Source organism: Anopheles nili, chromosome 3 (assembly GCF_943737925.1).
Source record: "Anopheles nili chromosome 3, idAnoNiliSN_F5_01, whole genome shotgun sequence".
Lineage (NCBI taxonomy): Eukaryota > Metazoa > Arthropoda > Insecta > Diptera > Culicidae > Anopheles > Anopheles nili.
This window is the reverse complement of record NC_071292.1, coordinates 26,656,509-26,670,071: the sequence shown is the minus strand read 5'-3', so window position 1 is coordinate 26,670,071 and position 13,563 is coordinate 26,656,509. Positions and strand designations below refer to the sequence as shown.

The 13,563-nt window shown below is 47.0% G+C and overlaps 1 protein-coding gene across 1 annotated transcript in view; it reads left to right on the top strand.

The window, feature by feature from the left end:
* Nucleotides 1-783: 783 nt before the first annotated feature.
* Nucleotides 784-13,563, top strand: part of LOC128723578 (tyrosine-protein kinase Dnt) — an 85,529-nt gene continuing 72,749 nt past the window's right edge. The window contains exon 1 of the mRNA XM_053817333.1: nucleotides 784-892. Coding sequence (XP_053673308.1) covers nucleotides 784-892 — 109 coding nt within the window. The remainder of the gene's footprint in view (nucleotides 893-13,563) is intronic.

Genomic DNA, 13,563 nt, shown 5'->3' with positions numbered 1-13,563 from the left:
GGGAGTGAAACCGTGTTTTGATCTTATTGTAAAATTGCGTCCCAGTGCTAACGTGATTGTGTAAGCCCTCGAGTGCTTTCTTGAATAAATCGTTCATCGCAGCAACCTTAGCAATTCCGGTGCATAATACTCAAACTTGTCCCCATCGGTACTGTGCAGTTTCGACAATCATCGCAGGTTCATTGCCGCGTAAACTTGCTGTATAATTGTCATCAGCGCCCATCGTGATTGTGCGATCAACAGACAAGCTTGATCGATCGTGAAGTTTTTTTTTGCTCCCTGGTCGTTGAAACAACGCACACGTTCGATGTCTCGTCGTTTACTTTCAAAGCCAGATTCCGCAGTTCTTCGAGAGTTGGGTTGCACAGAAAAGGCACTTCGAGGTGCGTATTTGCATCGCCTTCAGCGCGTTCGATAATTTTCGAAAATCGGTGATGAAGTGTTAAGTGCGGTGTGCGTGTGCGTGGTAAAAACGGATAAAAGCAACCAAATTGTAGTGAAAGAAGAGAGAAACAAAAGGTTGTAGAATCAAACCGTAGAACGCGAAAGTTGAAGCGAAAGAGGAACGAGAGATACACCGGCCACGGTCTGAGGGTTTTTTTTTTCGAGTGGTGCGCAACCCTGAATCGAAAGTCGGAAAAGGGAAAAAAAGCAAGCGAGCATACGAGAACGAGCCCAAGAAAACTGGTGGCAAGCGTGGTACCTCGGGGGAACACGAGACGAGTGAAAAAATACCGGCCGTAGCAAAGTGAAGAAAGAAGTTTAAACCACGCAGCCGGCAGAATGACGAATTTATGTGTTTACGTTGGATTACTGCTGTCCCTGCTGGTGGCGACCGGCGAAGGCTATCTAAATCTGTACATCAACGTGGTCGAAGTCCAGAGATTACTTGGTAAGTTTTTCCGGCTCGGATCGCGAGCTAAGAGTGCCCGTTTTCCGGTGCACGAAAGGATTGCGAGCTCGGCGTCGTAGCAAATCCTCCCCAACATTTTCTTTTTCCGCTAGCTCTCGTGAATGCGTCAGTTTTATTTTTCTTTGGTCGGGTCCGGGAAAAAAGCCTTTTGCTTCCTCCAGGGAACATGATTTACCGACAACACAAACTCTCGTCGTCGTCTAGCGTTTCTGCCAGCAGCGCGACCAGCAATGCATTTATTGTTTGCCTCCCCATTAAGGGGGTTCAAGCAAGTCTAGGGTTTCGATTGCGAAGTCCCGAGGCGCTTGCACCTGAAGAAATGCTCGGTCAAGAGTGCCTGATTACACGTCAAGGAACAACCTCAGCTAGTGTTGTTTTCGTGAGGACGAAATCCAAACCCAACGAACCTAACTAACCCCACGCCTCTAATAAACCTCTCGCTGGGGAATCAGGCAGTCGCTTCATCGTTCGCGGTGGAGGTTCGTTGTAGCTGTCAAGCAATCCTGACGGTTCCTACTGCTGTTGTGGGGGGATGGACGTGAACAGAAGCCGGCGTTTGACGTTTCCAGGTTGCGTGCGCCAGATTCTCCAAACAATGTTTTCCGAACAGGGAAACCGTTTCAACCTCTTCCACTGGGCTGCTTTCACAACGACTGGCTCGAAAGGTGGTGATGATCGGTTGTGGATGTATTTCGAATGAAGGAGCTAAACATATGGGGAATCGCTTGAAATGCCTGGCGCCAAAAATACAGAAAAGCCAATCACACACCGCTGTGACGAGCGTCATACTGGTTGGGGGATGAGTGTTGCTTTTATATTCAGACACGTGCACTCTTATACGTCTTCCGTAGGAAATTGAAAAGAAAAAAGCTTCTAGGAAACCACCGGTAGGACGCTGAGAAACCAATTAAAAAGTTGAACATGCATTGGTATGGTTGTTCCGAGTCTCCTATATTGTAGGAGAACAAAAAATTTCTTGTAAAACAGGTCACCAGTGTGTTGTACGTTATTGCCAACAACAATGCGAGAAGTTAAAATGGATGTATCCAGGGTAGTGAGGTTACGAAATAGATACTCTCTCGTCTTACGTATAGCTGCAGAACTAACGCCGTAATGAATGATCTTTTCGTTTATGACAGAAAACAATACAGCTCAGCATAATGAATGCGTTAGAAAACAAGGACTGCTATGTAAACAATACCAACGAGCCTCCTTTTTATCCCAAAACAGAAGCAGCCTTCCCGTTAGAGAAGGACACTACGGTGGTGCTGATTCACGATGACAAGGCGCGTTTATTGGATGCTAATCATCATCCTTTTAGCTCCTCGTTGATTAGAAAACACTCGCTCCCGCACGCGCTTCCGATCCGTTCCGGACGCCCGTTTGCCTTTGCCCTACTGATCCCTAGCCTCGGTGCTCTATTCATCAATTTGCAGCCGGGAAATTTTCCTAATGAATCTATTCTTCACCAGCATCCCACACCAACCAGCAGCCCGTGTGGGCTAATGATTGAATGGCGTTTTTTTCCCTGCTGCCTCGTACCAAAAACCGTTCCGTGTTGAAAGATTTTGTTGCCGTTGAAATAAAATGACGATTTTCCGGTTTTACTGGCCCTCCGGACCACTGATGCGGCTTCTTCATTCGCATTGATCGCTTGCTAGTGTTGCCACCTTGAAGGGATGTGTTTAAAAAAAGAGGAAACTAATAGAAAAGGTGACAGAAAACCGAGTAATCTCCAAACCCATTCCAATAATCCTAAGCAAAAGGTGGAAATAGAAGGAGCGAAACGAAAGTCCTTTTTCGAAATGCCCAGGCCATGGTTTCCAGGCGCGTCTGTCGAGCACAATCAGGAGAGTTCTTGCAACCCAAGGTGCGTACCCTCCGGCTAGGGTACGGATTGGATAGCAGACCTATGAAAATCACCTTTCTTCTTATCTCCTACCTGACGGCACACCATCGTCAATGGTGAACCCACCAGTTCTCGATCCCTTTTTTTTTGTGTGGTACGTGTTATAAATCAATTAAAGGACTTTTCATCGGTGGTCGTTTCTACCTGACGCAGAACCAAACCCACCCCCCCCTCGTCTGAGCCGTTCGTCTTGCTCGGGTTACAGGATAGGATCCCATTTCCGTGTGAGCGCAGGTACGCCACTGGTAGGATGCTCGAAACTTTTCCTTCCACCCAAATCCAATCGACGAGAAAGGCCCACACTGACAGGTTAAATATTGACTGTCGTCGTACACGGTCCTTCTTTCTCTCGAAGGCTCGAGGCGGTTCGGATCATTATCACTGCGTCACCGATAGTGGTTCTGGTCGGTGGCGGGAAAAAGGACGGAGCTTCCATCGCCACGCCAAAGGGACAAGAACTTATCTCCGTTTCCCTTGATTTTTCGGGACGGACAGGTAATGAAAACTCTCCTCACCGTTGGTGTGTTGTTATCCATGGTCAGCGCACATTTGTTGATTTTTTTTATGTCCACCCAACCCCTACGGAACGGGCCTCCTGTGCCTTGTGGGACACAAATCCGTTGAAAATCTGTTTTATGAAAACATGCCAAAACCAAACTCACATAATCACCAACATCCTCGTTACGGGCTTTCTTCCCGTGAGGGCCGGATCCCTCGGTCGCGTACGTGTACGTTTAAACTTCCCTAAACCCGGCATGATTTCCCATGTCATTACAAATCCACCGGAATCGAAGGATGCGGCGCGGCCCAATTTTTCGGACAGTTACTGACCAACTTTACTTTTGCTATTTTTCTACCCTTTTTCTTCCTCACTGGCTTCCGTGAGCTGTGAAATGGACATTGAACTAGCACGCCTTTGTGGGTCAGGACGAAAAGGAATTCGGTGTTGAAGTAACTTGGGATGATTCCTTGCCGCTACGACCGACGGGAACGCCATTCTCGCTGGAATGCTTCTACTGAGCAGAGTAAATATGTTCAAGTGACAAGCAGCGAAGTTACTGAAAGTTTGTTTACTTTGTCGATAGCCCATGCTCACTATCCTTCTTTTCGAGCTGTTTTTATTCCATTTCCGAATCTCTCGTGCTTAGAATATTTTTTCAAATCCTCAAGTTGGCTATTGAAGATCGGTGGTGAATAATGCTATAGAAGAGACTTTTTGAAACTTTGTTTGATTTCCCTAGATAGAAGGAAGGGTTTAGTTGCATTTAAATACAAACTTTCTTCATTTTGAACCTCATCGTTCGATGGTGTGAAAAGTAAACAAGATTCGCTTAGCGTAAATTTTTTATATTAAAAAATCAATTTCGTTATAACGCTCAGTAGCTACCCAAGACCTTTTAGATGTTTTTCTCTTTACGGTTGATTGCGAAAACCTCTTGTCTGACTGCTAACAGATAGTGTAACCGGACTCTGGGGCACTTCAAAATGTCACTCAAAATATCACGCACTATGCTTTCGTTGTCGTAAGAATAGCCGAGGCGCTACCAAGCGTTTCTACAACCCATTTGACACCATCAAAACAACGGAACCTATTTCTTACTGTTTTGGACGAAATACCGTACAAATAACATCGGAACGCAATTAAGAACGCTTACAGGAAACTGATTGCAGTATCCCGGGTCGTTTCCGATGCTCCCTTTCTTATCTGGCATGAGTTCGACCTCAACTGTTCCCCGTGGCTTGGATTAATCTCTATCTTCCTCGGTGCTGTACGTCAAGTTGAGCAGATGCAACAGTAGCGAAGAGTAGCCTCCAACGGTGGCCAATCCCTTCGATAGGACGCCGTTATCACGACCTGTAACCATCGGCAAGGCGTCAAACGCGCCTGGCTCTTCCATCTTCCTGCGAAAGGAAGCGAATGGTGGTGCTAGCGATTGATGTTTTCATTTTTCACTAATTGCCCACCGTCCACTGGCACACTCTCCCTCGGGATTCCATGCCCTACCGGAGATGAGCGCGCTCGGATTGCATTCGAAAAATGTCCGCAGCTATTCGCAGCATGAATTTTAATTTGCGCGTCCGTCCGCGACTGCCAATTCCGGCATACCGGGAAATTTTTGGAGGGTGAAGGCAAAAAAAAAACAACCTACTCCCGACCATCGGACGTTCGCGTTCGCCGGTCGCATCGTGCGGCCGTGAGAGGAAAATGTTTTCCAACCGGGTGTCCTACCCGGAAACGCCTTAAATGGAAGCGAACCTCGCGTGGGCTTCATGAGCGAGCGAGGAAAAAGCCTGTCAAACCGACATTAAAACATGATATTAAAACTTTTGTCATCTTGTCATCACCAAAGAGCGCTCCACAGGCGGGAATAAAATTCGACCGTCAAGGAATTCCTACCGCGGATGGTCCTAATTAAATTCCGTGCATGCCCAGAACCCATGCGCCCTTTGCGTGCTTCGCAGGACAAAAAGTTTTTGCGTTTCATCCATCGACGACTGTCAGATTTTCGGGATGCCTACCATAGTGATCGTCACCGATGGGGAACGATCAGTTCGGTGCGAATATTGCGAGTGCAGATTGTGCTGCCAACTGTGTTGCAATTAAGAATGCAACGACATGTTGTCACCTTCTTTCCATAAACTGAACCGGGCCCCATCCCGTTGGTCCTGCGTCCTGCTGGCGATAGTTGTTTTGTTCCCCTTCGCCTTTTCGATTGGGGAACGCATAAGACTTTACGACGCTCGCGCTTCCAGGGATCTCTAATGTGTAGTTCGCTTTTTTCGCGACGCATATGGAACACGGTGGCGAGCGCTTGGTCCTTTCAGCTCCCCGAGACCTGTTTCCAGTGCGCGACGCTCTTTCTGGCGTGTAGTAGCTGCCCTGGGAGATAGCCAGTTATCGGTGGCAACGGCATTATGAATTCAATTCGTTACAGATCGATCCGGTTTGATGGTCGGCCGCCTTGAGCGGGAACAAAAAGCGGTTCGAAACTCCCTTGCTTTCATGCGAAACGATCGGGATTGATGGGCCGTATTTGGGCAAAACTTGACAGCAATAAGCGCTGATGAGAGACAAGGTGTGTCGTCGCGCGTATATGTATATGTGTGTGAAGAAATGTGCTACTGGCATATTTATGCGAAGCATAACTTCGTCCTGAACCGGAGAAGGAACCCTGAATTTATATGACCTATTATAGAATGTGGTTGGCATCTAGCGAGCGTCGTGTGGAATATTTTACTTTTTCTTATCTCCCCAAAAGGTGGGCTGCTTCGCATATACGCTGGCCGGTTTCTGAATTGCGTATGCGAGCGTCGATCGCGCACCTATGCTTAATTGTGATGGATGTGTCCGTGAAATACGAAATGATTTCTGCCCAAGCTCCTCCAGGTGTTGTCTAGGGTGTTTTATTATCTCTCGTGTCAATCCAGACGCGCCAAGTTGAGTTCGTGGGCAAAAAAGGCAAACAATTGACTAGCAAAATGATCGTTTTTTTCTTATCCCCTTTCCTCCATGCTGAACACTTCCATATCACTTGCGGGAGTTGAAAAAAAAAAAAGAAAACAGCACAAGAGAAGCACAACTCACAGAGCAATGACTCCACTATAGGCCTGAGGGCGACGTGGCTACGGTCGTGTCATAACTCAACGCTCATTATTACTATTTATCCCCGGGGGCCTCCGGTGGAAACAAAAGCCCTTTTTTCCGTTGCCTTTTTGCCACTCGAAAGCAAACGTTGGGGACTCCATCCCGAGACCGATATGGAAAGTGTTAACAGTGGCACCGGCGGCTTCTTTTCCCGCTTCGCCACCATAACGCTTCTGTTTCCTAGGGCGCTGGCAGGACTGGGTGCGATCGATGCTGCTGATTGAGCCGTTGAGGCACGGGATGGAAATAAAATGCCATAACCGCCGGCCCCCTTCGAAACGACCCGCTCTGGAAGGCGTTTGTACAAATAATCGTAAATTCTTGCTCTATCGCACCCGGCATACCGCAACTGGGCATTCCATTCCGGGGATTATCGTAACAAATGTGCCAGTTTAGCATTACGCTCTGCCGGGAGATTCCACCGCACCGAACATTAACTTCTTGGTGGGTGATTCTGATGGGCTGTTTGAGAGGGAGCAGAAAGAAAAAGATCCATTCCCAATGCATCACCACGAGGTTGTGCTCTCTCACGTGGAGAAGAAGGATGATCACCAAACGCACATCCAACGTGGCCATACATCGATTGGCGGCGCCCGTGGAAAACCCAAACCCGCGCAGACAACTTGTCGACAAACGGAATCGGAAACCACCCCCCGGCGGGAGCGATCTTGGCGCTATTATAGCCCCAAATATATGGCCTGCGTCGAAATCAAATGTGTGTCTGTGCCACTGGGGAAAAGAGTTGGCCCTTTTGTTTATTCCACCGATATCCGGTCCGGATCTGGGGACCAATTTTCGGGATGATCGCGGCCGTATGTCATAACCGTTTATTGCGCCCCCAGTTACTCCAGGCGAGTTTATTTTCCGGGCTTCTTCCGATTGGGCGCCCATGTCCGTCCGATGTCGATTCCGAAGATGCGGAATGGTCGAAAAAAAAACACGAGAGCACCGTTTTATGTGGATTTCCATTTTCCATTCCATGAAATTGCCACCGGAGGGTCCTCGCTATCCATTAGCGCCCGTGATGTATGGCTGAGGTTCGCTATCCGAAACAATCTTTCTCAGTCGGTAAAAAAACCGGCTTAAAATTATGCCCCAAAGCTAACTGGCTGGTATTTCAACTGTGTAGGGTTCATCATGCGGTTGTGTTGTGTGCAGATTTCCATCCTCGGTTTGTGTGTTTTTGAAGAGACGAGAACGAATCCCTAGCTAGGATGGTGGTTTTAAATTCAGATCCCATGCGACGAGTTGCGCAGCTAAAACCCAACGACTGCCGTTGCATCATTTTAATTATTGTTTTCTCAAGTGGGTTTATGAAGTTCGATCATTTTCACACACCGTATGATTGTTCCATTTGAAAAAGCGCGCGCGAACCCGTGCAGCAGCAGCAGCAGCACCATCATCGACAGTGCCATCTCCCGGCGGGCGATGTTGGTTTAGGTCTTCCTGGGAGTTTGTTTAATGTGGCGCGATGCATCGAGCGCATTTTGTTGGACAAATATTCGACGTACCATCGTCTGCGAACGGGCGTATATCAGAGGGATGGCTTCTCGGGGTAGCAGATCGCGCTACCAGCAGACACGTACCTCCCTGGGCAACTGCACTGAATCGTCGCGTCGTCTCCTGTTGAGGAATTCCCATACACGCGTGGTCCGTGTCCGTTACAGCACGAGCGAAGGGGGTGGCCCATGTAAATAATACCGCGCGCGAGTCGGGCGCGTATGTTTGTCCAGTTTTTTCTCGAACCTCCTGCGTCGTCGACAGACTTCCGAATATTTGGACGCGGATGCTGTTAATGTTTTTAATGTTTTCTTAACGGTTCGATGCGTGCGTGGGGCTGGTAGGAAATTCTCACGTTCCCCTGATTCGAGACTCGTTTCCTGCCTTCGACAGATGATGCATTGCGCCACGTGCACAAACGTTGAGATGCGCCTACATGTCTAAGCCTATACTGATCGAATTTAGAATGGATTGATATTTTACAGCCGTTCCATAGAGATGATACAGCGTGAAGTGTAGCAGATCTCCGACCGGCGATTGTGCATTTCTTTTCTTGGAAATACGAGCATATAAATAACAACGAATAGATGTTTTAGGTGTTATGTTTTGCCAATCCTTCGGCAATCTGGATTAGGCCCGGTTCTCCACTTCTGACTTCGCACATTCGGATCGTTCGTTTGTGAATAATAACGCAATTTACCCGGTCCCATCGTGTGCGGTGAAATTCGATTATGGAAATATGCTGAATCTTTAAGTGGGTATCTCGGGTGCGATAGATGGAATATGGGATGCTTTAAATATAGACCCGCATTGCGATGCCTCTCAGGCTAGCTGAGGGAATCATGCCCTCGTTGCTTCATGGCTATTGTTTTCCCAAAACCATACGCATTCTTCCCGCCAGCGGAAGAGTTGGAAATAAGGTAAAATAAAAACAATCCTCGAATGCCTACCACCGGCTAGAGGACCCGGCGTTGGGACGTTTCTAGCCGCGTTTTTCCAACGGACCAACATCGGTTTTAACCCCGAAACCCCCGACGCTGCCGTAAATCATCCCGCGCCAACCGAAACGAGGAATAATTCCCTCCTTGGTAAACCTTGGTGACCTTTTTTGGCCTCCACGGGTTTTCCTCTCGCGTTCGCCCGAACCTGGCGTTTAGTTTTTCACACTCCCCATTCGCTGGTTGAATGGGCTGCCCAGGGAACGTCGGTTTTGCGGCCAGTCGTCCTGTGCGAACGTTGATCTATGCGTTTTATGGTTCCTTCGAACGTACGCCAGGGGCATATGCTCTCGAGATATGGTGTAGAATGATTCCTTTATTGCTCTCTCACTCAACTGTGTTTTCGTTTTCATCGCAAACTATTGCTTCGGTTGCTGGCCCGCGTCACTGCCGCGTATTTGGGCTTTTGTTCGTCTTCGCATTGCCGGGAGGTGATGAAGTTTGTTTCTTACTGCGCCTGATTTTTTTTTAAATTTTCTCAACCGCGCTCTTTAGGGATGCGGGCAGCGCACGGGGATGCAGGTGGCGGGTCGGTGGGACAGGTTTTTTGGGAAGGGACAGGAACTCCGCTCGAGAACTAGGAATCCGGTAGGGCAGATCCGTGGCCAGTTTCGGAAGAGCATAAAAATTTAATAACGAAGTCATAAATTAAAATTTTATTGCTTTTAATTGTTTTGTGTTTGCGTACGTTGATCCAGTGTAGGTTTGGAATGGCGGGCAATGGAACGAAACGAAATGGAGAAACTGGTGGATCCGATGAGAAGGAACGATGAGATGAGAAGAAGGGAAATGCTTCCTTCTCGGTCGTCTGCAATTGTACTGTCCATGATCGAGAAATAGTTTTTACATTTTATGAGCATTTGTTTTTCAGCTACCCCGCGGGGAGGGAAATCTATCTTTTATTATTGTAGAACCATCTTTTTTTTCTCGATCACTCGTGTTTCTCCTTCCATGTAGCGTGGGATGTGGAATTTTGTGTTGCCGCGTGCGCTAAGTAAACATTGACGATGATCATTTGATATTCTGAAATGCAGCGCCGATGCAGTTTGGTGAAGTATTTTATCTTTTTATTTTCGTATCCCGTCTGATCTACGCTTCGTTGACTTTCTGTTACATTTATTGCATGTCGTTGAATAGTTAGAAATAGTTCTTCTATTGAACCTTTCCTTCTGTTGAGCGTTATAAAATTGATTACATTTAATGATCCTGAACGCATTTAAAATACTTTGCTTTCGTAAATTGCATCACAATTTTATCAACTATTGCTAGACAACCAATCGGCCATAAGAAGAAGTAATTTCATATTGTGTTACTGTTTCACTTATACAAATTCCTATTTAGTACGATATACGAGGTTTAATTAAATACAAACGGGGTATTATTTATTAACCATAATAATGATCCATGATCAGATAAAATTGCGTTCGAGTTTTTCAAAAAGCGACCGCATCTAATCAACTTTTCGCGCTTTTAAAAGTCAGTAAAAGCTAGAGGAAAAACTTGTGTCATCAATCATCGTAAACGAATTAAAGTGTGGTGCTTTTTCGATGTTGGCACACTTTTATGCGACCCTTAACATTTCAGTTAAACCCAATTGTACGTAACAACGTTAGACGAGAATGTCACAGTTTTTGCCTGCGTGAAACCGGCGCTCGCCGGCATTTTCGTGTAGTGAAAAGTTTTTCGCTTGCCGGAAGGAATTTTATAATTAGACTATTACTCGTGCTCCTATCGGGCGTCTGTCGTTTCGTAGGCTTATGCTATGTGCCAACCGTTGCCCACACTGTGTCACGGTGTTTTCGTTACAAAAGGAAAAGTTTCCCGATATTTAAATTCATTCCACCACCGTCCCAATTTTGAGAATGATGAATTTAATTATAAAAGGTACGGCTTTCAATTTGGTGCGATCGATTTTACAAGGACGCTGGGTGCAGTTGTTTTAAATTTCGTAAACTTCCTGGCGCCTCTTCCTGTTCAAGCTAACTAAACAATCAAGTTAGAAGTGCCGTCGTTTCGCAGAAGCAGCCAGGATAAAAATTGAGAAATTATAGGTTTGCTTATAGAAATCAGCTTCCCGTTTTTTGTGCGCCAAATTTGTCCAATCAAGCGCAAGCTGCCTTGTCCTCTTTCAAACGGCATTCCATCTCGGAAGGGGAAGATCATTTCTAACCATGCTTTTTTGGTTGCCGTCGTCGCTAGGCACTCGCTCGTTCAGTGCATCAATCAGCAAGCCCGCATCCATTTAGATAGCAAATATTTTCCCCCACCACGTAGTTGCGACGGTGGAATGCATTTTCCGCTTTCAGCAGCAGCACGCGAGCGCACACTCGTTCCTTTTTTCTTCCCTTCATCGCACGACAATGGTATGTCTGTTGCTGTGGCCGCAGGATGTGAACGCCACGAGCTAAGGCTACGACATAAAACGTCAAACATTCGCCACCGAAGGGGAGGCCGCGAAGGGCGCATTGAAAAAAGAAAGGAAAAATCAAATTGCATGAACCGGAAGATCAAAATCGTTTTACACTACTGGTGCGTCCCCGAGCTAGTCCCCTTCGTGTGAAGGAAAGTATTCCTTTTCGCTACACGAGCGGTTCTATCCGCGCCCGCCGTGTTGAGTGGTCTCGCGAGAGCACTGGGAAAATGCGAAAGAAGCGTGCACGAATATTGTTGATTCAATTATTCGCTATTTTCCTCCAATTTCCTTCCCTTGCCATACGAGAATCCAAGCCAGTGGAAAGGAGATCACTTGCGTTCGCGTACACGGCACGGAAAGTAAAACCTCCGTATAAGGACTAGCGCGTCCTGCTGGACCGAGATAGTGGCGAACTGATTGAAAATGTTTCGTGCTCTTTCGCGCTAGCTTCCGCCTTTGTAAAAAAATTTCCCATCATGGTTCGTCTTGCTTTATTCGCATCGCCAGCCGGTTGGATATGATACGGGTTCGATTGTAGTCGAGCATCTTGGTATGCCAGTCGTATGGCGGTACAACCAGATGCGCCAGTGAGCGGATGCAAATAGTGCAAAATTTCATCACAACACCGCGTTTCTTGTGCGCCACTAGCAAAGGAATTCGGAAGGCAAGAAACATGATTTCTAGCTTCCATCGTGTGTCTCAGAGCACCGGGCGTAGTGATGCAGTCATGTACCTGACACCATCATCATCGTCAGCACCTGGCAAAAGGGAAGCTAACCTAATTTAGATCCTTCAGAACTTCCGGGCGCTTGCCGCACCAGATAGGGCAATAGCGTTGCAATGCTTTTACTTCCATTAATTTATTTTCCATTCCACTTGTGCTAAAAAGCTGCCACCGTTGGAGAAACGTCGCTCGACAAACGCGCGCTAAACGTGTGTTTTCAGAGCGGCTTTGTCTCCATTGGGAGATTGAGAACGTGTCGATTACGTTGACGTTGTCGCCTTGTACTTCAGGGAAGGAGAAGATGCATTTGGGTTGTGCGGGAAGAAAATTGTTACTAGACGATGGCAGCTGTCAAAATTGTGTATTTTGTTAGCTCGGGACTTCCCCGACACTCTTGTTTTTAATATTCCTCCAACGTGTTGATGTGGAGCAACGCTATGCTGCGATTCAGCTAAAGCGCACATCAAAGGGAGAAAAAATGGGGACAATTAGCAGAAGACCATGGCAATATTTTGGCCACGTTGGTGGAGAAATCGAGGACTAACTAGGGAAACGCCCCAGGGAAATGGGCAAAGTGATGATATTTGAGGTTGCGTGTGCTGGGAACGCAGGATAAACCACAGAACTGGCAGACGCGTATCGTTTGCGAGATTCTCAGTTTCGAGGGAGAGTGTTTCTTTTTTTCGCCCCAAGAACCTAACCGCAAAACGCAATTCCCCGTTGGGAAAATTGTCCCATTTTCCCAGTCACGCCCGGCAACAGGCGCGCATTGCGTCACATTGGAGCAAAGGATTGAAGCTCCGGCTAATCGTTAAATCATCCCTCCCAACGGCTGGCCTAATGGGACGGATCCGCTGCTAGCATCGTTTCCATCTGATTGTCAACAGTCGGTGGAAATTCGATACACTTGGCGACGCACGGCGATTAGCCGGCCCATTAGCCGGTGGTTGGGGTTGGAAAATGGGTTAAATGTTTTGATCGGACTAATTTTCCGCCCGAAGAAAACACTCATTATTCAACCTTGCGCGGTTTATGAAGCCGCCAGATTTTATTCTGCCCATAATTTTCTGGCGATGACTGGAGGCGGTGTCGCTTTTAGGGACCATTTTCCGCTGTTTTTGTGTGGATTTGAATGACTAAAAATAAAAACGTTTTTGTGTATTGCGTTCTGTTAAGTTTAAAACACTCTCAACAACACCCGAAGTGAATGAAATAACAATTTTCTTGTTTTATATTTCATTGCAGGTACGTACGAACCGACAAAACGAGTACACCAACTGTATTAATGAAGCGAACATGCAAATCCATAAACGCAAGTGCACACGCGCCCGCGCGCCATGTCGTTCAATCCATGCACTATGGCACCGCTTTTTATTATTGCACAAAGACCGGTCCTGCTTAATTCGATCAAGCTGCACCGCTGCAGATAATTGCAATGGGTTGGGAGGTAGAAATCTCGA